The 27,760-nt window shown below is 40.8% G+C and overlaps 2 protein-coding genes and 1 pseudogene across 15 annotated transcripts in view; 1 reads left to right on the forward strand and 2 right to left on the reverse strand.

Annotated features, from left to right (window-relative positions):
• GDI2 (GDP dissociation inhibitor 2) overlaps positions 1-21,891 on the forward strand; it is a 48,470-nt gene extending 26,579 nt beyond the window's left edge. The window contains exons 5-11 of the mRNA XM_003903348.5: positions 1,865-2,063; positions 2,642-2,773; positions 14,328-14,427; positions 18,748-18,919; positions 20,458-20,602; positions 20,805-20,859; positions 20,948-21,891. Coding sequence (XP_003903397.1) covers positions 1,865-2,063; positions 2,642-2,773; positions 14,328-14,427; positions 18,748-18,919; positions 20,458-20,602; positions 20,805-20,859; positions 20,948-21,094 — 950 coding nt within the window. The 3' untranslated portion in view covers positions 21,095-21,891. The remainder of the gene's footprint in view (positions 1-1,864; positions 2,064-2,641; positions 2,774-14,327; positions 14,428-18,747; positions 18,920-20,457; positions 20,603-20,804; positions 20,860-20,947) is intronic.
• LOC108587533 lies at positions 10,298-11,863 on the reverse strand (annotated as a pseudogene).
• Positions 21,323-27,760, reverse strand: part of TASOR2 (transcription activation suppressor family member 2) — an 81,780-nt gene continuing 75,342 nt past the window's right edge. For 12 of the 14 annotated variants that reach the window (XM_017962531.3, XM_009213903.4, XM_017962530.3 and 9 more), the window contains 3 exons: positions 25,692-25,873; positions 24,476-24,590; positions 21,323-24,122 (listed from right to left, as the gene is read on the reverse strand). In XM_017962531.3, coding sequence (XP_017818020.1) covers positions 24,119-24,122; positions 24,476-24,590; positions 25,692-25,873 — 301 coding nt within the window. In that variant the 3' untranslated portion in view covers positions 21,323-24,118. Of the gene's footprint in view, positions 24,123-24,471; positions 24,591-25,691; positions 25,874-27,760 lie in introns of those variants that run through there. The other 2 variants (XM_017962521.3, XM_017962525.3) reach the window with 1 other exon arrangement.

Here is a 27,760-nt window from a genome sequence, read left to right on the forward strand (position 1 = left end):
TTAAAAGGCTGAGCTGCAAATCTTTTTTTTTTTTTTTTTTTGAGACGGAGTCTTGCTCTGTCGCCCAGGCTGGAGTGCCGTGGCCGGATCTCAGCTCACTGCAAGCTCCGCCTCCCAGGTTCACGCCATTCTCCCGCCTCAGCCTCCTGAGTAGCTGGGACTACAGGCGCCGCCACTTCGCCCGGCTAGTTTTTTGTATTTTTTTTAGTGGAGACGGGGTTTCACCGTGTTAGCCAGGATGGTCTCGATCTCCTGACCTCGTGATCCACCCGTCTCGGCCTCCCAAAGTGCTGGGATTACAGGCTTGAGCCACCGCGCCCGGCCTGAGCTGCAAATCTTAATTAAAAAAAAATTAAACGTAGTCAGTTGTCATTAATAGCCTCATGTTTCTTTTTTTTTTTTTTTTTTTTTGTTGAGATGGAGTCTCGCTTTTGTTGCCCAGGCTGGAGTGCAATGGCGCAATCTCGGCTCAGTGCAATCTCCGACTCCTGGGTTAAAGTGATTCTCCTGCTCCAGCCTTCCAAGTAGCTGGGATTACAGGCGTGCTCCACCACACCCAGCTAATTTTGTATTTTTAGTAGAGACGGGGTTTCACCATGTTGGTCAGGCTGGTCTTGAACTCCTGACCTCAAGTGATCCACCCGCCTTAGCCTCCCAAAGTGTTGGGATTAGAGGCGTGAGCCACCACCACCCGACCAGCCTCATGGTTTTAATTTTCAGTTTTGTTGGGTGGAAAATGATCTTGGCTGTAATATTAAATCTATCAAAACATTAAGCTGTCAATAGAAACATTTGAGAGTTTGTTTTTAAAACTGTAGTTGTATTTTAAAAATAGCTATACAGCTTAGGAAAGGGGGGAGAAGGGAGATAAAACCAGAAAATTTTGTTTTTTATTGGCTATTTGTCTATCATCTATGATTAGTTGAAATACAGCCTAGTAGTAAAAGCTGAGGATTTATAAAGTGGTCATTTGTGGCTTCTTCTGTTTTTTAGTGTAAAATGCAGTGAATTGGTTGCTTATGTAGGACTTCAGTAAAGTAAGTGACTAGCAGCAGCAGCATCCTGTAAATTTTACTGAGGTCAATTTGTTCTTGGTATCTTAAACTATTATCGTAAAATGCCCAGTTGTATCTTAGCATACAGAGGCAGAAAAGGAAGAGCATTCAGAATTTAGGCAATTGCCTGAGTGTAGATCAGTTGTCAAAGGAAGACTCTTCAGATGGATGGCTTCATGGATACTTGTTCAGAGTCACATTTACCTTGTACCTAGTAAGAAACAAATTTGACATTTTTCATTCACTTAGGTTCTGGTTTTAATTACTTGTAATTGTATAGTAAAATTGAAGACTTTATAAGTGAGCTGTTATAATGGAGTCAGTTTATCTTAAAGTGTTGTGAAACTGGAAGCCATGCTGTGTAAACTCCCATATCTTAAATTGCATCCTGCATTTGGTCAGGCGCGGAGGCTCATGCCTGTAATCCGAGCACTTTGGGAGGCTGCGGTGAGCGGATCACCTGAGGTCAGGAGTTTGAGACCCGCTTAACATGGTGTAAACCTTGTCTCTACTAAAAGCACAAAAATTAGCTGGGCATAATGGTGGTCGCGCATAATCCCAGCTACTCGGGAGGCTGAGACAGGAGAATCACTTGAACCCATGAGGCAGAGGTTGCAGTGAGCTGAGATTGCGCCATTGCACTCTAGCCTAGGTGACAGAGCAAGACTCCATCCAAAAAAAAAAAAAAAAAAAAATTGCATCCTGCATCTGCAGTTGATAACATGGCATGTGTAAACTTTGCTCTCATACTTTGTTCTCCTCAATGTCTGATTGTGAGTGTGCTTTGTGAAAAATACTTTCTTATTTAGGCCTAATGGGACTGTTTGAAAAACGTCGCTTCAGGAAATTCCTAGTGTATGTCGCCAACTTCGATGAAAAAGATCCAAGAACTTTTGAAGGCATTGATCCTAAGAAGACCACAATGCGAGAGGTGTATAAGAAATTTGATTTGGGTCAAGATGTTATAGATTTTACTGGGCATGCTCTTGCACTTTATAGAACTGATGAGTAAGTATTTTGGTTTTTAGATTTGTATTTTTCTTGAAATTCTCACTAAATTTCCCAGTTCTTCCAAGTGGAAATTCTAACAAAACAAACACTTAGCCATATTACACTATGAAAGCAGAGGTTCTAGTTGGAATTGTTGTTTGGACCTCTTAAGTGACATATAAAGGCAGAGGCCGGGTGCCGTGGCTCACGCCTGTCATCCCAGCACTTTAGGAGGCCAAGTTGGCTGGATCATTTGAGGTTAGGAGTTCAAGACCAGCCTGGCCAACATGGTGAAACCCCCTCTCTAATAAAAATACAAAAATTAGCTGGGAGGTAGTGGTGCGCATCTGTAATTCCAGCTACTTGGGAGGCTGAGGCAGAAGAATCACTTGAGCCTGGGAGGTGTAAGTTGTGATGAGCCGAGATTGCACCACTGCACTCCAGTCTGGGTGACAGAGTGAGACCCTGTCTCAAAAAACAAAAAAGAAAAAACAAAATGAAGATAGTGGATTGAAATCTCTTCAGAAAAAATTATAAATTGAACATCATGAATGAAGACTAAAGCCCTTTCCTAATACTCATTTCCTTTTCTCCAGCTACTTAGATCAACCATGTTATGAAACCATTAATAGAATTAAACTTTACAGTGAGTCTTTGGCAAGATATGGCAAAAGCCCATACCTTTATCCACTCTATGGCCTTGGAGAACTGCCCCAAGGATTTGCAAGGTAAGAGCCTATGTTTAACCTATTAGCTAAAACCTCACTGATCCAAAACCTCGTCTTCAACATAATGTGTATATGAGATATAGTTTAAATAATGAGATGAGATCAGTCTATGAGTAATACGATGCTTTTTGTTTTTATTGAAATAAAATTAACTTATAACAATATGCACGGATCTTCAGTTAAAAAAAAAAATCCAGTTTTATACAACTGTAGCTGATATGCTCTTGTAAGCGCCAACTCCTGGCTGGAGGCCAGCCAACACAAAACCAGCGCACTTAACAAAAATCCAACCAAGGACCTTCACAGAATCTACTTCACACTCTTACTACCTCCACTGGAGTAAGTGCTGGTATCCATGGCTGAGAGACCTGGAGACATCACATAACAGGACTCTTTGCAGACATTCCCCAGTATCAGCTTGGAGCCTGGTATCTCCACTGGGCGGCTAGATCCAGAAGAGAAATAACAATCACTGCAGTTTGGCTCTCAGGAATCCCCATCCCTAAGGGAAAGGGGAGAGCACCACATCAAGGGAGCACCCCCGGGGGACAAAAGAATCTAAACAGCAGCCCTTGAGTTCCAGATCTTCCCTCTGACATAGTTTACCCAAATGAGAAGGAACTGGAAGAACAACTCGGGTTATATGACAAAACAGGGTTCTTTGACACCCTGAAAAGGTCAACTAGCTCACCAGCAATGGATCTAAACCAAGACAAAAATCTCTGAATTGCCAGAAAAAGAATTCACAGGGTCATTATTAAGCCAATCAAGGAGGCACCAAAGAAAGGTGAAGTTCAACTTAGCAAAATAAAAAAAATAATACAGGATATAAATGGAAAAATTTCCAGTGAAATAGCATAAATAAATAATCACAACTTCTGACAATCAAGGACACATTTAGAGAAATGACACATTTAGAAAATGCAATGGAAAGTCTCAGCAATAGAATTGAATAAGTAGAAGAAAGAATTTCAGAGTTTAAAGGCAAGGCTTTTGAATTAGCCTAATCTGACAAAGACAAAAAAAAAAAAAAAACACAGCCTCCAATAATTTTGTTAAACGACCAAGCCTAAGAATAATCAGTGTTCCCAAGGAAGAAGAGGAATCTAAAAGTTTGGAAAACAAATTTGAGGGAATAATTGAAAACATCCCCGGCCTTGCTAGAGATCTAGACATCCAAATACAAGAAGCTTAAAGAACACCTGGGAAATTCATCGCAAAAAGATCATCGCCTAGGCACATAGTCATCAGGTTATCTAAAGTCAAGATGAAGGAAAGTGAGGTGTGAAATCTTCAGAGCTGTGAGGCAAAAGCCTCAGGTAACCTATAAAGGAAAACCTATCAGATTAACAGATTTCTCAACAGAAACCCTAAAAGCTAGAAGGGATTGGGGTCCTATCTTTAGCCTCCTTAAAGCAGTTATCAGCCAAGAATTTTGTATCCAGTGAAACAAAGCTGCATAAATGAAGGGAAGTAGTCTTTTTCACACCAACAAGTGCTGAGAGAATTCGCCACTACCAAGCCAGCACTACAAGAACTACTAACAGGAGCTCCGAATCTTGAAACAAATTATCAGAATACCAAAATTGAATCTGCTTAAAGCATAAATCACATAGGACCTATAAAACAGTAACACAGTGAAGAAAAAAAAACAAGGTGTTCAGGCAAACAAATGGCACTATTGATGAATAGAATAGTACCTCAGATCCCAATACTAATGTTGAATATAAATGGCCTACATGCTCCGCTTTAAAGATACAGAATAGCAGAATGGATTAAGAACTCACCAACCAAATATCTGCTGTCTTCAAGAGATTCACCAGACACACATGGACTCATAAACTTAAGGTAAAGGGGTGGAAAAATATATTTCATGTAAATGGACACCAGAAGCGAGCAGGAGTAGCTATTCTTGTATTTTTTCATTTTATAAATATATATATATATATTTTAAAAATCAGTTTGATAAATGTATAGACCTATCCCTGTCCTGGGTTTAACTAAAACCTGAGTGAAGGTATAGAACATTTTCCCCACCCCATAAAGTTCCCTTGTGTCACCTCATAATGAATACTGTTCCCCACCCCCAGCAACTAAATCTGTGATTTCTGTCACTATACATTACTTTTGCTTGTTTTCAAAGTTCAGGTGAAAGGAATAATACACTATGTTCCCATTTGTGTCTTTTTCATATTTTTGAGATTCATCCATATTGGTGCATGTGCCATTAATTCTTTTGTTTTTTGAGATGGAGTTTTGCTCTTGTTGCCCAGGCTGGAGTGCAGTGGTGAAATCTCAGCTCACTGCAACCTCCATCCCTTGGGTTCAAGTGATTCTCCTGCCTCAGTCTCCCAAGGAGCTGGGATTACAGGCATGCGCCACCACACCCGGCTAATTTTTTGTATGTAGTAGTAACGGGGTTTCACCATGTTGGTCAGGTCTTGAACTCCTGATCTCAGGTGATCCACCCACCTTGGCCTCCCAATGTGCTGGGATTACAGGTGTGAGCCATTGCGCCTGGCCAATTCTTTTTTTTTAATTGTTGAGTAGAATTCCGTTATATAAATTATATGAACATACAATTCTGCTTTTGGTGGGCATCTAGTTCATTTTCAGTTTTTGGCTATTATGAATGAAGGCACTGTGAAATTTTATGTAAAAGTCTTTCTGTGGGGATATAGGTTTTCATTTCTTTTGGGTAAATACCGGGAGTGAAATTGCTGACTGATGTGGCAGATAGAAGTCTGACTTCATAAGAAACTGTAAAACAGTGTTCTGGAGTGGTTGTGTTGTTGTGTATACACTCAGCAGTGTGTGAGAGTTCTAGTTGCTCCACATCCTTGTCAACATTTAGTATTGTCTTTTTAATTTTAATTGCCCAAGTGGGTGTGAAATGCTATCTCATTATGGTTTTAATTTGTATTTCTTGACTCATGTTGCTCACCTTTTCATGAGCTTATTGACCATTTGTATAATTTTGTGCTGTGATTATTCAAGTCTTTTGCACATTTCTAAAGATTGGATTGTCTATTTTTGACTTGTAGGAGATCTTGGTGTATGCTGGTAGCAAGTCTTTTGTCATATATGTATTAAGAATATTTTCTCCAGTTCATGGCTGGTCTTTTGATAAGCATAAGTGTTAACTGTGTTTTTGAGACAGAGTCTTGCTCTGTCACCCAGTCTAGAGTGCATTGGTACGATCTTGGCTCACTACAACCTCTGCCTCCCAGGTTCAAGCAGTTCTCGTGTCTCAGCCTCCTGAGTAGCTGAGACTACATGCGTGCGCCACCACGCCTGGCTAATTTTTGTATTTTGAGTACAGATGGAGTTTTGCCATATTGACCAGGCTGATCTCTAACTCCTGACCTCAAGTGATCCTCCTGCCTTGGCTTCCCAAAGTGCTGGGATTACAGGCGTGAGCCACAGCGCCTGGCCTAGAAGTGTTGCATTTTGATGAAGTCCAGTATATTTAAAAAAAAAAAATTTTTTTAAAAATGTTTATAGCCTTTTGAGTCCTATTTTAGAAGTCTTTTACTTGCCCCCAAGGGCACAGAAATACTCTCCTATTGTCTTTTTTTTTTTTTTTTTTTAAGAAGTTGTATAATTTTACTTGTGCATTTAAATCTGATTCATGTTGAAACAGTGTTGGTGTGTGGGATGAGGTAAAACTTGAGGTTCACTTGAAGTTTATTCTTTTTTTTTTATATACCAATATTTAGTTGTTTTAGCTGCATCTGTTGGAAAGACTTCCTTTTTTCTAGGTGGTCTTGGTGCTTTGTGGGAGATCAGTTGGCTATGTATGAGTTCGTTTTGGGACTCAGTTTTATTTCAGTGATTTGTATTTCCTATGCCAGTACTACACTGTCTGGATAATTATAGTTTTATATTAAGTCTTGAAGTAAGTGATACACTTTCTCCAACTTTTTCTTCAGAATTTGTTTTGGCTGTTCTAGGTCCTTCGCATTTCCATATGCGTTTTTAGAATCAGGTTGTCAATTTCTAGGAAAAAGCGCTTGCTGGGATTTTGGTATTGAGTTAAATCTGTAGATCAGTTTGGAGAAAATGATCATCTTAATTATGCTGAGTCTGCCAGTTCATAAATATGATTGTTCTCCATGTATTTAGGTTTTCTTCTCAGCAGTGTTTTATAGCTTTCATTGTAGAGATCTATCACATTTTTGTTCAGATCTCTTTGTATTGATGCTGCTGTTAATGAAATTGTCTTACTTTTGTGTTGAAATTGTTGGCTGCTAGTATACAGAAATATTTGTATGTTGACATTGTATGCTATGATCTTATACTTAAGTTTTACTAGTTCACTTATTAGTTTTTCTAGTTTTATATATTTCTTAGAATCTTCCTTCTACACGGTCATGTCATCTGTGAATAAAGAGATTCTTCTCTTACCACTTTTATGTGTTTTTTTCCCCCACTTACCTTTATTGCACTTGTTAGGACTTCCTGATAACGTTGCAGTGATGAGAATGGACGTCCTTGCTTTGTTACCAGTCTTATGGGGAATCTAGTAAATGTTTTACTATTAAATATGTTTTCTATAGTTTTTTTTTTTTTTTTTGGTAGATGGTTTTGTCACATTAAGTTCCCTTATATTTATAGTTTGGTCTTTTTTTTTTCTTTGAGACATGGTCTCACCCTGTCACCCAGGCTGGAGTGCAGTGGCATGATCTTGGCTCATTGCAACCTCTGCCTCCTGGGCTAAAGGGATCCTCCCATCTCAGCCTCTTGAGTAGCAGGGACTACAGGTATGCACCACACCTGGCTAACTTTTGTATTTTTGTAGAGATGGAGTCTCACCATGTTGCCCAGGCTGGTGTTGAACTTCTGGGCTTAAGTGAGCATGGTGGCTCATACCTGCAATTCCAGCACTTTGGGAGGGTGAAGCAGGTGGATCGCTTGAAGTCCAGGGGTTTGAGACCAGCCTGGGCAACTTGGCAAAACCCTGTCTCCAGAAAAACACAAAAAATTAGCTGGGTGTGGTGATGCATGCCTGTAGTCCGGCTATTCGGGAGGCTGAGGTGGGAGGATCCCTTGAGCCTGGGAGGTTGAGGCTGCAGTGAGCCGTGATCTTAGGACTGCATTTTAGTCTGTGACAGAGCAGGACCCTGTCTCTTACAAAAAGAAAAAGTATCAAACTTTTTTTTCCCCTTTCTGTGCTTCATATTGGAGAATGCCTCTTCATGTGGCTTCAAGTTCACTGACCTTTTCTGCTATTTTCAATAGACTGTTAATCTCATTCAGTGATTTTTAATTTTTATACTGTCTAGATCTAGAGTTTCCATTTTTTATACTTTTCTTTTTTCTTATTTTTTTTTCGAGACGGAGTCGCCCAGGCTAAAGTGCAGTGGCGCGATCTCGGCTCACTGCAACTTCTGCCTCCCAGGTTCAAGCGATTCTGCTGCCTCAGCCTCCTGAGTAGCTGGGATTACAGGCATGCGCCACCACGCCCGGCTAATTTTTGTATTTTTAGTACAGATGGGGTTTCTCCATGTTGGCCAGGATCGTCTCATCTCCTGACCTTGTGATCCGCCTGCCTCAGCCTCCCAAAGTGCTGGTATTACAGGCATGAATCACCGTGCTCGGCCTATAGTTGCCATTTTTGTGATACTCTATTTACTCGACTCTTTGAGTACATTTATAACATATTTATCCTTGAATATGTATCTTTGAACAAGGATATTTGTTCTTGAACATATTCTTGAACACATAATAATATCCTTGAACATATTTATAATAGCTGCTTTTAAACTCCTGCATATTTTAACATTGGGCATCTGTTTTTATTATTTGTCTTTCTGTTTTCTTTGGATCACAGTTTTCTGTTTCTTCCCATGTCTAGTAATTTTGGATTGTACACTGGACACATGAATCGATAGTTTGTTGAGATGCTGGATTCTTCTCTGAAAAGTTGGTTTTGGTTTGAGTAGGCAGTTGAATTATTGACTGTTCATCTTGCATTGGTGGAGACTGGATTTTACACCTTGTTAAAGTGGGTCTTTTTTAGTTTTTCCTTTTGTTGTTTGCTGATTTTTTTTTTAAACACAATTACTTTATTGATTTCTTACAATCAGATACTGCCAACTAGCATTACTTCTACTCATGCATCATTAAAAGCAAACAATATTTCCTCCTTGGTATTTTTAAATAATACATTATACAATAAAGTTAGAACTTAAAATGCACCCTTATTAATTAAGTAAACTGGTAATTTGTTTAAAAAAGCATAACTAATAATTTGGTTCCTTTCTTCATAAAATGGAAATTTCTCCTGATAGTCTTGAGGTTATCATTAAGAGTAGTGCAAAGTGTAGCACACACATATAGTTTCATCTAGAAAGGTGTGTCTCTTACACAACTTAATTAAAATGCACATTAACAAAGTGCATACAGTCAATACATGAAAGAAAGCATGTTTCAATTACAAGGCAGCCCTTCGGGCCACCATATTATTTAGGTTTTGCGTGATCATTTATGGCATTATAGATTAATTATACATAACATACTTTTATACTTTTTTTTATTATACTTTTTCTGGGATACATGTGCAGAACGTGCAGGTTTGTTACATGGTATACGTGTGCCATGGTGGTTTGTTGTGCTCATCAACTCATCATCTACATTAGGTACTTCTAATGCTGTCCCTTCCTATCCCCCTATCCCCTGACAGGCCCTGGTGTGTGATGTCCCCCTCCCTGTGTCCATGTGTTCTCATTGTTCAACTCTGACTTATGAATGAGAACATGTGTTTGGTTTTCTATTCCTGTGTTAGTTAACTTGAGAATGATGGTTTCCAGCTTCATCCATGTCCCTGCAATGGACATGAACTCATCCTTTTTTATGCCTGCATAGTATTCCATGGTATATATGTGCCACATTTTCTTTCTCCAGTCTGTCATTGATGGGCGCTTGGGTTGGTTCCAAGTCTTTGCTATTGTGAACAGTGCTTCAATAAACGTACATGTGCATGTGCCTTTATAGTAGAATGATTTATAATCCTTTGGGTATATACCCAGTAATGGGATTGCTGGGTCAAATGGTATTTCTGGTTCTAGATCCTTGAGGAATCGCCACACTGTCTTCCATAGTGGTTGAACTAATTTACACTCCCACTAACAGTGTACAAGTATTCCTTTTTCTCCACATCCTCTGCAGCATTTGCTGTTTCCTGACTTTTTAACGATCACCATTCCAACTGGCGTGAGATGGTTTCTCGTGGTTTTGTGGGTTTGATTTGTATTTCTCTAATGACCAGTGATGATGAGCTTTTTTTCATACGTTTGTTGGCTGCATAAATGTCTTCTTTTGTGAAGTGACTGTTTTGAGATGGAGTCTCGTTCTGTCACCCAGGCTGGAGTGCAATGGCATGATCTTGGCTCACTGCAACTTCCTCCTCCTGGGTTCAAGCGATTCTCTCACTTCAGCCTCCCAAGTAGCTGGGATTACAGGCACCTGCCATCATGCCCGGCTGATTTTTGTATTTTTTTGTAGAGATAGGGTTTCACCATGTTGGCCACACTGGTCTTGAACTCCTGACCTCAGGTGATCCACCTGCCTTGGCCTTTCAAAGTGCTGGGATTGCAGGCATGATGAACCACCGTGCCTGGCACACCTTTCATGCATTTTAACCCTGAAGGCAAGGAAAGTAATTGTTGCTTGAAAAAATTATTCTATGTAGCCATTTGGTTTGTATCTGGAGAAACTGAACTTCCATGAATTTAGTGTCTACCAAGTCGGAATCATTAGCTTGAGTTGGTGAATCAGATACGTGACACATTTCACAGTGACTGTTTGCCAAGTCCTGGCAATGCCTCTTCTTCCACAGTCTGCCAGATGAAGCATTTCCGGGATTACCCTTCTGTGTGGTTTTCCTTTTTAATTTTTTTTTTTGCTGGATTAACTGTTATCACATTATTTCCTGTTCTCTCCTCTTCTGTGGCCTTCCATTTTAATTATTCATAAATCCTTTCAGAATATCCTCAGAGAGCTCCATAGGGGGAAGTTTTGGAGATGGAAAATCCAAGGGAGGAAGATTGGGGATTGGAATGTCCTTGGCTTTCCTGGTATTTGCTGCAAACTTCTGTCAGGATGAAGAGGCTGTAGCAGTTTCTGAATGTGGTGGCAAGCTCCATAACTGACTTTTCTACAAAATCAGCATCTACATCCAGCTCCTTTTCTATTGGACTTTTAAGAAGTCTGGCCTTTTCAGCCTTTAGTTGTTTACTTTCTTAATCTTTCATTCTCAGCCACAAGGAATTCTACATGCCTCTTCAAATCTGCTTCTCTATATTGTTTTATCTTTTGGGCCTTTGCTTCCAATACATGGCTCTGCTGGCTCACTCTTTTGCTGAAGTAAAAGTAGTAGCCTGTCTGGATCCCTGGCAAAGATCCCTTGAATCTCAGGCAGGCATTTCTCTGTGAAAGGGCTGTACTTCTGAGAAAGGGGGCTCTGGCCCTCTGCATCCTCAGCAGAGGGTTTGTGAGATGGCTAGCTACATCCTGTGTTCTGCTGGGCTTTTTTTTTTTCTTTTTTTTAACATTTTAAAAAATTTATTTTTTGAGACGGAGTCTTGTTCTTTCGCCCAGGCTGGAGTGCGGTGGCGCCATCTCCGCTCACTGCAAGCTCCGCCTCCCGGGTTCATGCCATTCTCCTGCCTCAGCCTCCCGAGTAGCTGGGACTACAGGCACCTGCCACTGTGCCCGGCTAATTTTTTGTATTTTTATCAGAGACGGGGTTTCACAGTGTTAGCCAGGATGGTCTCGATTTCCTGACCTTGTGATCCGCCTGCCTCGGCCTCCCAAAGTGCTGGGATTACAGGCGTGAGCCACCGCGCCCGGCCTGGGGTTTCAATCTTTCTTTACGCCGGACCCTTTTCCACCTCTCTTGAATGAGGAAGCGCTGTTTCCTATCCCTTTGCAATTCCAGCCAAAGATGAGCCTGCTCAGACTGTCAGCTTCACAAGGCTTCCGAAGGATTTGCTGCAGCCTTTTTGTGACAAGAAATGAAATAGCTTCTTTGTAGTTGCTAATGGTCTGCTCATCAGCTCTGTTGATGAGCCAGGTTGAGGGATCCATTATTTCCATAGACCCCGGGGTAAGCGGCAGCCTTAGGAAGGGGAGTGGTGGCGCAGGGGAACACGGAGGGGACTGCAGTGAAGCGAGATGCAGGTACAAGACTGCAGCCCCTCTCTGCACCCCAAGAGCCAGCAGTGGGCGCAGAGGGAGCAACAGCCTCGCCACTCCCTCCTCCAGCACTGCTCCACGGGCCTGCCATCTGCGCTGCTGCCGCTGCCGCTGCCACGCACGGTGCCACGACGTCACACGCCAAGTGGCCTTCTGCTGATTTTTTTTTTTTTTTTTTTTTTTGAGACGGAGTCTCGCTCTGTCGCCCAGGCTGGAGTGCAGTGGCCGGATCTCAGCTCACTGCAAGCTCCGCCTCCCGGGTTTACGCCATTCTCCTGCCTCAGCCTCCCGAGTAGCTGGGACTACAGGCGCCCGCCACCTCGCCCGGCTAGTCTTTTGTATTTTTAGTAGAGACGGGGTTTCACCGTGTTAGCCAGGATGGTCTCGATCTCCTGACCTTGTGATCCGCCCTTCTCGGCCTCCCAAAGTGCTGGGATTACAGGCTTGAGCCACCGCGCCCGGCCAACTGCTGATTCTTAAACGTTACTCCTCTGGAGTAAGCAAGCTCCTTTGAACATGGCAATTTTAAACTTCAAACTTCACATTTTTTCTTCTGCCCATCCTCTATAATCTCTCCTAACCTCTTTGAGCCTTTCAGCTGTTTCTTTCTGGTGGATTCCGTGGCTTCTCCCTCCTGTAGAAGCACTTTTGGAGGTAGTTAAGGATTTGAAGAGATTTTATCATAGATTTGTTGGCTCCTTCTTTTGAGGCTCCCTCTTTTGTGAAATTTTTCCCTACAATTTTCATCTCCTTTGGCCACCCCAAATTCTGTCACATCTCAAATCAATAAGACTGCAGGCGCTGTGCTTCTGTTCTAGCTGTGCCATGTTGCAATGACTAGGGGAGTTGCTGCCTGAGGGGAAAACCATATAAACCACATAAAGGTCTCACCCAGTTCGTTCCTTTCAATAGTCTTTTCAGTCTCCAGTTTTTGCTGCTTTAAGTTGTTCTCCAGTGCTGCCTTTTTTCCCCCCTTTATGACTATCTTTTTTTGAGACAGCATTTTGCTTTGTTACCCAGGCTAGAGTGCAGTGGTGTGATCACAGCTTACTGCAGCCTCGACCTCTCAGGCTCAAGTGATACTGCCACTTCAGCATTCCAGGTAGCTGGGACTACAGATGAGTGCCACCGTGCCTGGTTAATTTTTGTATTTTTTGTAGAAACAGGGTTTCACCATGTTGCCCAGGCTGGTCTCAAAACTCCTGCGCTGAAGCCATCTGCTGACCTCGGCCTCCCAAAGTGGTGGCATTAGGTGTGAACCACTGCCTCCAGTTCCTTCTGACAGTGTTTTAAGTCCATAGTTTTATTTATATGCCAGAGGATTAGACGAATATAGCTATTACTGGTCAGCCGTTCCCTTGACCTTGCCCTTGCCCTTCCCCTGAACGTGAATCCAGAGAAATGGCAGATTTGCCTCTCATGTGGATATAGTCCCACAACTGCACAAGGCCATTTTAGAACACACACACACACACACACAAGGAAAAACAGGAGAATTAGACAGTGTGGGTTTTTGGGAAAGAGCCGATTTTAGTTGAAGAAGCAGAGTAAAACCCAGACATGGCATGGCTTTAGGCTTTAGCCTCACCACTCTTGCGAACCTCCTGTCCAGGAGGGCCATTAGTGTCTCAGGTCTACTCAGTGTGAACCCCAAGGTCCTTCCCACCCGGAAGAGCCATCCGTCAGGGTGAGCTGAGGGATAAGCTGTGGAAGCAGAGCTGCTGCAGCCGAGAGGAACTGTTCTGGTGGTTGGTTAGCAAGCAGGAGAGTGGAAAGGGGCGAAGAAAACCGTGTATGGGGGTTGAACGCCTCCAGCCAAAGATGATGAGGTGTACAGGTCTCTTACTACTAGGGAGTGTATCTGAGTCACACAGCAGCGAAGTGTGTTACTGGTGGAAGGTATCCCAGTCACAGGCACCAAAATACGTTATCGCGCTGAGATGAATCCGTACGGGTCTGCAGCAACCTCAGTTCTTTTCTCCTCAGAAGAAAGAATGACCGAGGGGCATAAGGCAGAAGGAGAGACTGAAGCAAGTTTTAGAGCAGGAGTGAACGTTTATGAAGAAGCTTTAGAGCAGGAATGAAAGGAAGGGAAGAAAGTGCAATTGGAGGAGGGCCAGGTGGGCAGCTTGAAAGACAAGTGCCTGGTTAGTGATTTTTTTTGACTTGGTATTTACAACTGTGATTATCAGTTTGTGTTTTTGACTGTTTTCATGCTTTAATCACTTTAAAGCTGACATCTTTCTAGAAGGAAATTGAACAAATGTATATTACCTATAACTCATTAAGATCTAAGGAAGGGGACTTTAGGAGTTGAAACAATTATATATTAATTGGGATTTAAAAAATTTTCCAGGCTAAGTGCTATTTATGGAGGTACCTACATGCTGAATAAACCCATTGAAGAAATCATTGTGCAGAATGGAAAAGTAATTGGTGTAAAATCTGAAGGAGAAGTAAGTAGCTTTTAAAATGAAAAAAATACTGTGTTCTTGTGAAGAAAATTGTGTATTGTAAATATTTATTTTGGTGTGGACACTGATGCATATGATTTCTGTATGGGAAGTTAGTATTTATCGTGACTAAGGACTAATTACAGTTGCTGTGCTTTGTTTTAAAAAACCTCTTTTTTTGTTGTCAGTTATTTTAATAATAAAATATGCATTATAGGGAAGCTCTAAATAGTAAGTATTCTGTATTTGTAGAGTTTGGGTTGTGCCTGTCTCCCAAATTTTCATTTAAATTGAACTATACTTGCCACCTACATGGGTGGGGTTTTGAGCAGTGTTTCTCAAATTTGAATTATATATAAAGTGTCATTAATCTGGTTCTATTGCATGTTCTAATCAGTAGGTCTGAGAAGGCTCTGCATTTTCTTGAAACCTCTCGGGTGATGTGGATGCCGCTGAAAAAAAAATTACAAGGAAAAAAAAAGATCTGTTTCCCTTTATCACCATATGAATTAATTCTTCTGCCATTTGACACTGTTAATATCTGCAACAGTTCTTGCAGTAGAGGACGCACTTCAAAGTGCACTATTTTACTGTCTCACTGGAATTCTAAAAATCTAAGCTTTATCTTTTTAATATTAAGCTGTGTGGGAATGTAGAAACCTGGGTGGTGGGGTGGGGGGCATTTTCAATTGTTTAGGTCTCACTGGAAATGGAAGTTTGAGATCAGAGTTTGGTAGCTAGTGTAAGGGGACAATGAGTAAGGGAGAGAAAATACAGGACTGACTTAGGGCAAAAAAAGCCTGATAATAATTTGTGAAGCACATTTTCAACCTCTTTATTCCTTACAAGAATCCTAAGAGGCAGGTATTACGTCCAGGTTATACCTGGAGGCTTAAATTAAGAAACATCTACAAGGGCACATAATTCAATGAATGGCTGAGGTAGAATTGGAATCAAGGTGTTCCGCACCCACAGCCCTCAGTCGTGATACACCTGAGGATGTAAATTCCTGTGCTGGGTGATGTTAGGTTTGTGTGTTTTATCTACTAAAATGTTATTTAATTATTTATTTGAGACATCAAATCGTTTTGCTCTGCCGCTCAGGCTGGAGTATAGTAGCGTGATCTCAGCTCACTTCAACCTCCACCTCCCATGTTCAAGTGATTCTCTTACCTCAGCCTCCTGAGCAGTGGGAATTACAGGTGCATGCTACCACACGTAGCTAATTTTGTATTTTTTAGTAGAGAAGGGGTTTCACCATTTTGGCTAGGCTGGTCTTGAACTCCCAGCCTCAAGTGATCCACCCGCCTCAGCCTCCCAAAGTGTTGGGATTACAGGCATGAGCCACTGTGCCTGGCCTTCTAAACTGTTACTTAATTGGGTCTTTTGAACATATATTTTAGGCAACTTCTTTATAACCCCGTTTCATCTTGACTCTGTCGTAGTGTGATTGGCCTATCTACTTTAAATGAAGTTACAAAGCACAAAAGAAGTCATATTTTGTTTGACATGTTCATTACTAGGTTTTGTTAATGCTAACTTAATTCTCATGCATATCAGTGCAAATAGCACTGTTTACCACCTGGGTCCAACAAACTTCACCCAGCCACCTTTGTGGGGTTGGGATCATCAGTATCGCTATCTTCCATCTCCACATCATGTTCCACCGGAAGATCTTCATCAGGGACAGTAACACTGCTTGTATTTTCAGCATAATAGCTGTTTAGGAGATAGAGATAAACGGGTTTTTTTTTTTTTTTCTTTTTCTTTTTTTTTTCTTCTCAGTTGCCCAGGCTGGAGTGCAGTGGCACGATCTTGGCTCACTGCAACTTTCGCCTCCCGGGTTCAAGCGATTCTCCTGCTTCAGCCTCCTGAGTAGCTGGGATTACAGGCGCCTGCCACCATGCCTGGTTAATTTTTGTATTTTTGGTAGAGACGGGGTTTTACCATGTTGGCCAGGCTGGTCTCGAACTCCTGACCTCAGGTGATCCACCTGCCTCAACCTTCCAAAATGTTGGGATTACAGGCGTCAGCTACTGTGCCCGGCCAGAATTTACCATCTTAACCATTGTTAAGTGTACAGTTCAGCGGTATTAAATGTATTCACTTCGTTGTACAACCACCATTCATCTCCATAACACTTACTTTTTTTTTTTTTTTTTGAGATGGAGTCTCACTCTGTCACCCAAGCTGGAGTGCAGTGGCATGATCTTGGCTCACTGCAATCTCCGCCTCCCGTATTCAAGCGAATTCTCCTGCCTCAGCTCCCAAGTAGCTGGGATTATAGATGCGCACCACCACGCCCGGCTAGTTTTTGTATTTTTTGTAGAGACGGGGTTTCCCCATGTTGGCCAGTCTGGTCCTAACCTCAGATGATCCACCCATCTTGGCCTCCCAAAGTGCTGAGATTTTATAGGTGTGAGCCACTATGCCCGCCGTCACTTTTCCTCTTCTAAAGGAAACTACCAGTTGAGTAATAACTCCTCATTCCCTGCTTTTAGCCACTGGCAAGCACCATTCTACTTTCTTTCTCTCTGATTTTAACTACTATATTTTATATAAATGGAATAATATAGTATTTTTTTGTGACTTATTTCACTTAGCATGATGCCTCCATGGTTCATCTGTGTTGTAGCATGTGTCAGAATTTCCTTTTTAAGGCTGAATAATATTCCAGTGTATGGATAGACCATAGTTGGCTTATCCATTCATCCTTTAATGGATACCTGGATTGCTTCCATGTTTTAGTTACTGTGAATAATGCTACTATGAAAATGGATGTACAAATATTTCATCAAGACCATGCATTTAGTTCTTTTGGGTGTGTATCCAGAAGTGGAATTGCTGGATCATTTATGGTAATTCTGTTTTTAATGTTTGAGAAACTGCCATACCATTTTTCATAGTGGCTGGACCATTTTACATTCCCATCAGTAGTGCACAAGAAGTTCCAGTTTCTCCACATCCTTGACGCTTATTTTCTGTTTTGACAGTAGCAGTCTTAATGGTTGTGAGGTAGTATCTCACTGAAATTATGATTAGTGATGTTGAACATCTTTGCATGTGCTTATTGGCCACCTATATATCTTCTTTGGAAAAATGTTAAAGTCCTTCGATTTTTTTTTTTTTTTTTCTTTTGAGAGGAGTTTTGCTCACTGCCCAGGTTGGAGTGCAATGGCGTGATCTTGGCTACCACAACCTTCATCTCCCAGATTCAAGCAATTCTCCTGCCTCAGCCTCCTGATTAGCTGGGATTACAGGCGTGCACTACCATGCCCAGCTAGTTTTGTATTTTTAGTAGAGATGGGGTTTCTCCATGTTGGTCAGGCTGGTTTCCAACTCCTGACCTTGGGTGATCCGCCCATCTTGGCCTCCCAAAGTGCTGGGATTACAGGTGTGAGCCACTGCACCCAGCCCTTTGATCATTTTTGGATCAGGGTTTGTTGTTGTTGTTTTCAGGGGTTCTTGATATATTGTGGATATTAATCCCTTATGAGCTATATAATTTGCAGATATTTTCTCTCATTCTGTGAGTTGCCTAAACTCTTGATTAGTGTCTTCTGATGCAAAAAATTTTTTTTGTTGTTTTTTTAAGAGAGACAGTGTCTTGCTCTGTGTTACCCAAGCTGGACTCAAAGTCTTGGGCTCAAGCAATTCTCCTGTCAGCCTCCCAAGTAGCTGGCGTTACAGGCACATGCCACCATGCCTGGCTATGCACAAAACTTTTAAAATTTTCATGAAATCCTATTTTCATGAAGTCTTTTTGTTGCCTATGTCTTTGGTTTTAGATCTAAGGAATCACTGCCAACTCCAACGTCAGGAAGCTTTTCCACTGTTTTCTTCTAAGAGTTTTATAGTTTTAGATGCTACATTTAGGTCTTGATTCCATTTTGAGTTAGTTTTTGTGGTGTCAGGTAGGGTCCAACTTCATTCTTTTGCATGTGGATAGTTTTCCCAGGACGGTTTGTTGAAATGACTGCTTTTCCCTCATTGAATGGTCTTTGCAACTTTGTCAGAAATCACTGTACTGTGCATGCGAGGGTTTATTTCTGGCTGTCTTTTCTGTTTCATTGGTCCACCATACGTTTGTCACTATGCCAGTACCACACTGAATTGGTCACTGTAGCTTTTTAGTGAGTCCTCCAGCTTTGCTGTTCTTAAGATTGTTTTGGTTGTTCCAGAATTCAATCCCTTGGGAACCAATATGAACTTTACGATGGTTTTTGATATCTCAACAATACTAAGTCTTCCAAAGTATGAACATGGGATGTGTTTCCATATATCTTTGTCAGCTTCAGTGTCTTCTTAAATGCTTTATTATAGATTGCTCGTTGTAAGCAGCTCATCTGTGACCCCAGCTATGTAAAAGATCGGGTAGAAAAAGTGGGCCAGGTGATCAGAGTTATTTGCATCCTCAGCCACCCCATCAAGAACACCAATGATGCCAACTCCTGCCAGATCATTATTCCACAGAACCAAGTCAATCGAAAGTCAGGTGAGGTTTGAAGACCAGCAGATGTCGGTAGAATTTTGTAAGATATACTTTGCTTTGTGTTGTATCCTAGATTCCTAATTTTGTATGCTGTATTAGTGAACAGACATTGGTTTACATATGGGGAAAAAATGTCGTCATTGTACCTCCTCCTGGTCCGGCAGCATTGTGTTGATGTGGACAGGTTCGACTCGGAGCCGGCCTTGGACTTGTGTCCACCTGTAGAATGAACAGACTGGGCTTGGTGAACCCTGGGTCTCCCAGCTCTAACAGTAGGTGCCTGTGGAGGTTTATGCTTAATAGTTAACTGACCCGAGTATATTCTTGAGCTAATGATATAGCTGCTTCTGTGTCCTTATTTGTAATCTTAGTACTTACATTTGATTCTAGCAGTGTCTACCTTTCATTTCTGTGATCAGGACATGGCTCTAAAATTGCAAGTCCTAATTTATTTGTCTTAGCCAGTTGTTTGTAACCCTTCGATGTTCCCATTTTCCTTTCAACTAGAAGCCCCAAATCTTTTTATCTAAAATGCAGCTTAAAAAGGGTAATCAGGCTTTATGGGACAGGTAAGAGCTATCCGTATTATGATTCCCCCCCCCCATATAAGAAATGAAATCATGGGAGGCCAAGGCTTCAGGCTTGCTTGAGGCCAGGGGTTCAAGACCAGCCTGGGTAACATAGTGAGATCTCATCTCTACAAAAAAAAAAAAAAAAAAAAAAAGCTAGGCGTGCATGGTGCACACACCTGTAGTCCTAGCTACGTGGGAGAGGATCACTTGAGCTCAGGAGTTTCAGGTTATTGTAAGCTGTCATTGCATCCCTGCCTCCCAACCTGGGTGACAGAGCCAGACTGTTTAAACACACAAACCAATCACAAAAGATGAACTGTAGAACAAAGGGACTGGACTTAAATCTCCCGAAAGGTTCCCAAGCCGGTCCTGGGTCCTTGTGAGTATAGAAAGAATAAAGGAGGTCCCATAGTTTGGTTTTTTTTTTTTGTTTTTTGTTTTTGTTTTTTGCCTTTAAATGCTCTCCTATCCAAATGCTTTTCTATTCTGGAAATTACACAATTAATTGGATGAGTGATATACAGACCAAGTCTAATCGAGAATTCTATCAAGTTATGCCAACTCAGAAGTGGTTTATGTGGATCCTGCAATTTTACATTACTTTAATAAGTAAATGAGGACATCAGTACTAAGTACATCCTTTCTTAGCCATTCAGAACCTTTCCAAATGCAAGGTCCAGAATGGAAGAATCTCCTAGAACAGTTAATATGGTTTGGTAGCTTTTTTAGTTAGGTATAACAGAGCTGTTAAGAGATCTCATTCCAAAGTTCAGCAGTTTGCTACCACTTAAATTCTTATTCTCTAGTAGGTTAAAAGAAATTCTTGTCAAATATTTGTGTACTTTACATCCAGCTCTGTCACAGTTTAGCACTTAAGTGTAGAAGATCTTGCCTGTTGAGAGTAATTTTAACTTACACCTCATGACATGGACACAGTTGAGGCAGTGAGCTGTGATTATTTGTTTCTAGATATCTATGTCTGCATGATCTCCTTTGCGCACAATGTAGCGGCACAAGGGAAGTACATCGCCATAGTTAGTACAACCGTGGAAACCAAGGAGCCCGAGAAGGAAATCAGACCAGCTTTGGAGCTCTTGGAACCAATTGAACAGAAGTGAGTTGTGTTTTTTTATATCTGCCGAGATGCAAACGGAGGCCTTTTGATTGTGGCTCCACCATGGTGGGACGAATGTGAGGGCAAGGCAGGTAGCCGCTGGCTGCTCTGTGGGAGTCATCTGTACCTCTCAGTTGATCTCAGGCAGAGCTGCAGTCAGGTGTAGGACCAGCTCACCTGACTGAATTCTCTCTCCCTCCAGATTTGTTAGCATCAGTGACCTCCTGGTACCGAAAGACTTGGGAATGGAAAGCCAGGTGAGTATGGAGGTGCAAAAGGATATGGGCAGGTTTCACTGGAAGACATCCCTCCATAGTCTGAAGTCTTTGTAATTTTTGTTTTCAGATCTTTATTTCCCGCACATACGATGCCACCACTCATTTTGAGACAACGTGTGATGACATTAAAAACATCTACAAGAGGATGACAGGATCAGAATTTGACTTTGAGGAAATGAAGCGCAAGAAAAATGACATCTATGGCGAAGACTAACAGCAGTACATGTTATTATTTAATTAGGACACATTTAAAATTTGGCAAATAATGCATATGAAATCAATATTGTAAGGCCTGCTTTTGTAATCAAAATGGAGAGAGTGAAGAGCGCTGTGTGCCAGTAAATACTCCCCTTCATCTTTCTAATATTATGTATTAACTTGTTTTCATGGAGTGGCTATTCAGAATTGGCAGTTACATTCTGTTCAATTTAACCAAACTGGCTTTTTTTTTTTTCCCTCGTGAAGGATCAGTTTTAAACAAACATTGGGATACCAATACAGAAAACTTGAGACAGTATTTGTATCTTTTAATCATTGTAGCTGTGTGCTTCTGCTTCTCAAGAGCTGGATCCATGCAGGTTGTGTGCCATCTACCCTCTTGAGGTTCAGGAGATTCTAAATTGAATAATCCACGGTTTGGGACGGCATCCAGAAGTTTTCCCTATGACTTTATATTTTGTATTATGTCAAATGTTACGGCAGGGCCCAAACAGCATAGCCACAAGTTTGGTTTATGTGGGCATAAAATTCTAACCAAACTCCAGACATAGGGAGTCATTTGGAGAAAGCCTGTATGTGCTGTTTTAACCTAATAAAGTTGATGAGGGAAAAGGGGAGAGGAAGCAAACGTAAAGCGGGTAAAGTGTAGAGCATCTTTTATATCTCAGGCGTGGCTTCTTCAGTGGACCAAGCTGCAATGCAGTATTGACTTGACAGAGCCTCTACTTCTGTCTCAAAATGGCTCCAAATGATTTCTGTACTGCAAAATAAAGCCAAATTGTGGAAACTGCTGCCCAGTGTTGGTCTGTGTGTCCTGATTGCAAGGGTCACAGCTGCTGTGCTTCCTTTAGTAGCACTGGAGTCAATGCCAGTCAGAAGGTGCTCAGCAGTGGAAAGCGTGGGTGTCTTCTGATCTGGATGGATCACAGCAGGTCCTGTCATCTGGCTTCCCTGTGAGTAGACCTCATTTTATTCTTGACTTAGCACAATTACTAGACTGATAATCTTTGTGCAGAAAAAATATAGTGTTCGATCGTTTTGCTTACAGCAGCAATTGTAAGGGAGTAAGTGAATTGTCAGGTAGAATAGGTGCTCTAATAGTTTTCGTGTAATTGAAATGATGAAGTGTTTACATATAAGGCCTTTTCCCCTGACATTGATGAGCCTCACTGCAGATGCTGTTGTTTACCACAGATAAAGACTGACTTCAGAGTATGAAGGAGACAGACTAAGGTAGATGATGTGTTAAAGGAACTAGGGTGGTGATGTAGATTGTTGTTTAGATTGCCAAAATGGTAGAGCTGCTCAACTTCCCACAGCTGATGTTTTGGGCTGGATCATTCTCTGCTGAAGGGGCCTGCCTTTGCATTGTAGAATTGATTGTAGCAGCATCCCTGGCCTCCACACACTAGATGCCAATAGCACCATCCTGGAATGACAACCGAAAATGTCTCCAGATGTTGCTGAAAACCACTGCTTTACATGTATGATAAAATTACCTAGTTCCAGCAAGACTTTTTCTCTTCTCATGCAGGCAAAGGCCCAAGTTGGGTTAGTAATAAGTGAAAAGGAAAAAACACATCTTCATATTCTTCATTCAGCGTATTTACTGAATACCTTGTGTGCCAGGCCAGTGGAGACAAAGATGGTAATAGTAGTTACTGGGATGACTCAGTTTGGCGAACACATGATATGGTTTGGTTATTAGTAGAGTTGCAGAAAACGTAGCACGGAAACTGAGAAAGATGGCCTCGTGGGTGTTGGGAAGCTTTTCAGCAAGGGGAGGTGAGTGTTACTAGGTCCAACCTGAAAGGTGCATATTTCAGGCAGATAGGTGTTGGGCAGCTTATAACTGCTCACTTTCCTTTTCCTTAGTAATTTGGAAGTAATTCACTGTACTGAATAGTTAATGGTTCCCTTAATAGATTCCTGTCCTTGGAAAAATGAAAGGAAATGATTGCGGTTCTATTAGTAACTGAAAAACTGTCAACAATTAAAACTCTAAAACCTACTCAGGAGAAAAGAAAGCTCTTTTGTTTAGGAATAATAAAAACCGACTTAATGACTTCTGAAAGAAGCTTCCCTGTAAAGGCCAGGTGAAGCTGCCATTCTTTAACCTGTTACTCAGTGTACTTGACTTTGGGAGGGAGAGAACCCAGAAACAGAACAGGCCAGGCCCAAAGGACAGAAGTGTAGGTTTCCTGTGGAAGCTTACTGTTCTGCTAAGCGGCCTAAAAATTGCTAGAGCACTCCAGATGAGTCAATTTCTGCTATAAAAATCATTGCAGAAAGAGATGGTTTTTAGTTCTCTTTATTTAAAAAAAGGAAACAAATTAGTTACAAAAAAGCCTTTGCTCCAAATAGATACCATGTATCTTACAAATGTTTTTTGCGTGGTTTTGAGTTTTTACTGTAGAAATTTTCAATATCATAAATAAATGATTATTTCTTTCTCAGAAAGCTGATTTTTGTAGTGTAGTATTTACAAATACCATAAGTGAAAAATGATAGTTTATAAATTTGTACCATTTAGGAAAAAATGTTTTAAGTTTCTGTAGTGTTGTTTGTATAACAGCAAATAAAACCATTTAAGATTATAGCTTTTACAAGGATGGTAAAACCTTTAAAACAGTATAATGTGCATCATGGGCCTTTCTGACATTAGCATGCAAAAACAAAGCTATTTGTTAAAATAGACTTATTTTTGCTCCAACTAAGTAAACATGTTGTAAAATTCTTATTTTTAATATTAAGCTCAATAGCTTAGAAGGCATCTTGTTTAAAATGAAAATAATTTAAAACAGTATCTAGCACTGCAACCCAAAGATAACGGACAACTACAATGCCACTGTGACATATTTCAGCAAAATACAGAAAATGAACACTTTCCAGGTTGTAGAACATTGATTTTTCAAATATAAGACTGTTCACATGTGTATTCACATGTTCACAAGTTTTCCAAAGGGAAAATACTAATTTTTTATTGGCATCATCCATATCCAGGCAGGCTGTAGTTGAGTCACCTGAAGAAACACAAAATTGGTAAGAACTTCTTAAAATAATATGAACAAGTATATTTCAAAAGTGAGATGCTCTAATGGGGAAAACTCCTATGCACTCTAAGGTTACATTATGTTCCGTACTGGCAATCCAAGTTAACAGCAAGTGAAAATGCACATCAGATAAAATGGGTAATTTTAGTAGATGGTTTCTTCATTTAGGAATTCCTATTTATGCCAAATAGCAATTCCACCCCTAAACACTTTAAATTTATAGCATGAAATATGTAAACAAGTTTCCCTTAGACACAAATGTCAATATTTGCCATCAACAGCTCCAACTCACATGGGAAAGTTACATTAAAAAGTGTTCTTACCAATAGCTAGTCCTAAATGGAGCTGCTACTTTTTCTATGTTTTCTATAAAGTTATTTACATCTGTAACAAGGATTCCACTATTTTCAAAGACTTCTCTGGGGATAGTAGGCTTGTCTGTAAAAACAACAACAAAAAAACAAAACACAAAACTTTCGGTTAATTAATGTACTTTTCCATAGCAGGACCTGGTTTTTTTATTTAAAAAAATCTGTGGAACTTCCTTGTATGGCGGGGGAGAAAAGGTGTTGGGTTCCAAGCTAAGAAAAGATTTGAAGCTTTGGGAATAGATGCCTCCATCAGGGGTGGTGGGGAAAATACTGAAGAAAATCTCTGAAAAATGATAACTATGGTTCTTTACGTAAATTTTTCTGAACACCTTTTTTTTTTTTTTTTTTTTTTTAGATAGGGTCTTGTTCTGGCCGCCCAGGCTAGAGTGCAGTGGTGTGATGATGGCTCACTGTAGCCTTGACCTCCCAGGCTCGAGCAATCCTTCTGCCTTAACCCCCTGAGTAGCTGGGGCTATAGGCACACATCACCACACCTCCCAATTTTTGTAGAGATGAGGTCTTGCTAAGTTGCCCAAGCTGGCCTCAAATTCCTGGGCTCAGTGATCCACCTGCCTCGGCCTCCCAAAGTGCTGGCATTACAGGTGTGAGCCATTGTGCCTGGCTGCCCCACAAATTTTTTAAGAGCAACCTCCGCCTCTGGGGTTCAAGCCATTCTCCTGCCTCAGCCTCCCAAGCACCTGGGACTACTGGCATGAACCACCACACCCGGCTAATTTTTATATTTTTAGTAGAGAGGGGGTTTCACCATGTTGGCTAGGCTGGTCTCTTACTCCTGACCTCAAGTGATCCACCTGCCTCCCAAAGTGCTGGGATTACAGGTGTGAGCCACTGCGCCCAGCCCCAGTATTTATTTAAAAAATAATACAGGTATAACTATTTACACTGTATTGAGTATTGTAAGTAATCTAGAGCTGATTTACATATATAGGAGGATTGTGGAGTTAACCTGTAAATACTACATTGTATATAAGGGCTTCAGCATCAGCAGATTTGGGTGATTCTGGTATCCATGGGATGCCAAGCCAGTTAAATACCTGATACTATTCGTCAGGTATCTAAATGGTCAGGTATCTAAATGGCTCAACTTGGACATTCCTAGAGCTGACCAATTTTGGCATTAACTGAGTAAAATGGGCCTGTGAATTACCTGTTAGGAAGACAGCAAACCTGGCTTCAATATGCTGAATTTGCAGGTTTAGCAAACATTTCAAAATTTCTGCTTTTGTTGATGAGCGAGAGTCACACTGGTGATAATGAAGCAATTCAATGATATTTGCACTCTGAAATGACTTCAACATCATGTTCTTTTTATGTGCAGTTGAATCCACTCTGAAAGATACATAGGCATATTAAAATATTCATTTTCAGTTTTATTCTTAGGACTTTTTCTTGCCTTCAGTTTAACCATTCAAACTTATGAGATCCTCTGCCTTTCTTCTTGATGTTCTTTTTCATGACACACTTTGGTTGCCTCAAAACATACAACTGTACCTACTCCTTTTGTAAATGTGGATTTTAAACACAGGCCTCATTCTATGACCAATCAAGCCATGTGGCTTGGCAAGCCTTTCATGAATTTCTAGTGGGACTTATTGCATTGTATATTTGTAGAGCAATGCACATGTATGCTTCTCATACCTTGCGGGCTAATTACCAACTTCATTAAAATTAGGTAGCAGCCAGAATTTTCTTGGTTTCTTGCCTCCCTGAAAATTCTGTCACTACTAGGAAAATGTGTTAATTCAGTATGTTTAAATTTTTAACATCTCTGTCTCTGCTTTTGACTCCATCTCTCTAGTCTTCATCACTTACGTTCTCACGCTTGTTGAAAACCCAAATCACACCCATTCCCATAACCCTAGTGATAATCACTCTTAACATCATGAACCAATTTCCTTTCACTTTCTCCTGTATACATTTTTTATGACATCATACTGAACATAGTTATATGACATCAACTTTTATGCCATCTTTCTTTCTATGAATAGGAACTTTTTACTCGCTTCTATTGTGTAAGTTTTGGGTGGGCAATATTTTATATAAAGTTTAAAATACTTAATTGTAGTCTGCATATCTCCCTCCTAGAGATGGAACTGAGGTTGATTTTGCAATAAGAATTTTGGGTAAATTCCACAAAAGGTCAAAGGATATGAAGTTTTCTGATGAGTTCTCAATAATACATCATGCCTGTTACATAATGCCAGAGTGGTATAATTTGAAGAGCACACTGCAGTGCCAACAGCAGTGAGTACGCTCACGTACCACAAAATGATGTTTCAGTCAATGACAGACCACATATACAATGGGGGTCCCATAAAATTATAACACTGTAATTTACTGAACCGTTTTTGTGTTTAGACACACAAATACCACCACTGAATTACATCTGCCTACAGTATTCAGTACAGTCACATGTACAGGTCTGCAGTCTAGGAGTAGGCTCTACCATGTAAGTTTGTGTAGGTACACTCTATGTCTGCACATAGACAAAATCGTCTAATGACATTTCTCAGGCTGTATCCCCGTCGTTAAGTGACATGACTCTCTCTACCCAAAGCCCTAGAAGTGCTAGATTAATTTATGCTTATTATTATAGGTGTGCTGTGGTATGTCAGAACCTTAAATGTGATCGACTTACCAAAGTTGATGTTTTTCCCCTGAAGTGCTGGTTACTGAAGTCCACTGTGAACTGGTCATACCCTTGACCTGCTGAAGCCTTTGCACCCTCCTTTCCTGCCAAGGAAACCTGTGCTCCTTCTCTCCTTCGCTAGCTCCACTCCAAGAGAAAAGCTTTCTGAGATTCTGTTCCTTAAAGGTCACATGCAGCTAACAGTCGTTTCATCTTTCTGGGATTGAAACCCAGCTTCAAAACTTAGTACTTGCTTCACCTCGGTCATTTGTGTTATCTACTCTGCTTCAATTCTGCATTATGAAAGCAATGATTTGCTATCTAGCTCCTGAGATGAAGTCTGGATGAGATCATGGATGCACCTAACAGTGCCTGCAATCTTCATTTCACAAGGACTTGTCAGGTCTGCTTTTCCAATTGGTCCTGCTTGTGAAAATGTGGAGGAATCTCTCAGCCCCAGCTCTCTTCAGCCAAGGATTTTTTTCTTTTACAAATTATGGCTTTAGATTTAGTAAAGTTTGTACATTTATAAGCCTCTTATTTTAGGGTACAATTGAATTAAGGATATATTATGGTCTTAATTTTTC

This window comes from Papio anubis, chromosome 11 (assembly GCF_008728515.1).
Source record: "Papio anubis isolate 15944 chromosome 11, Panubis1.0, whole genome shotgun sequence".
Taxonomy (NCBI): Eukaryota; Metazoa; Chordata; class Mammalia; order Primates; family Cercopithecidae; genus Papio; species Papio anubis.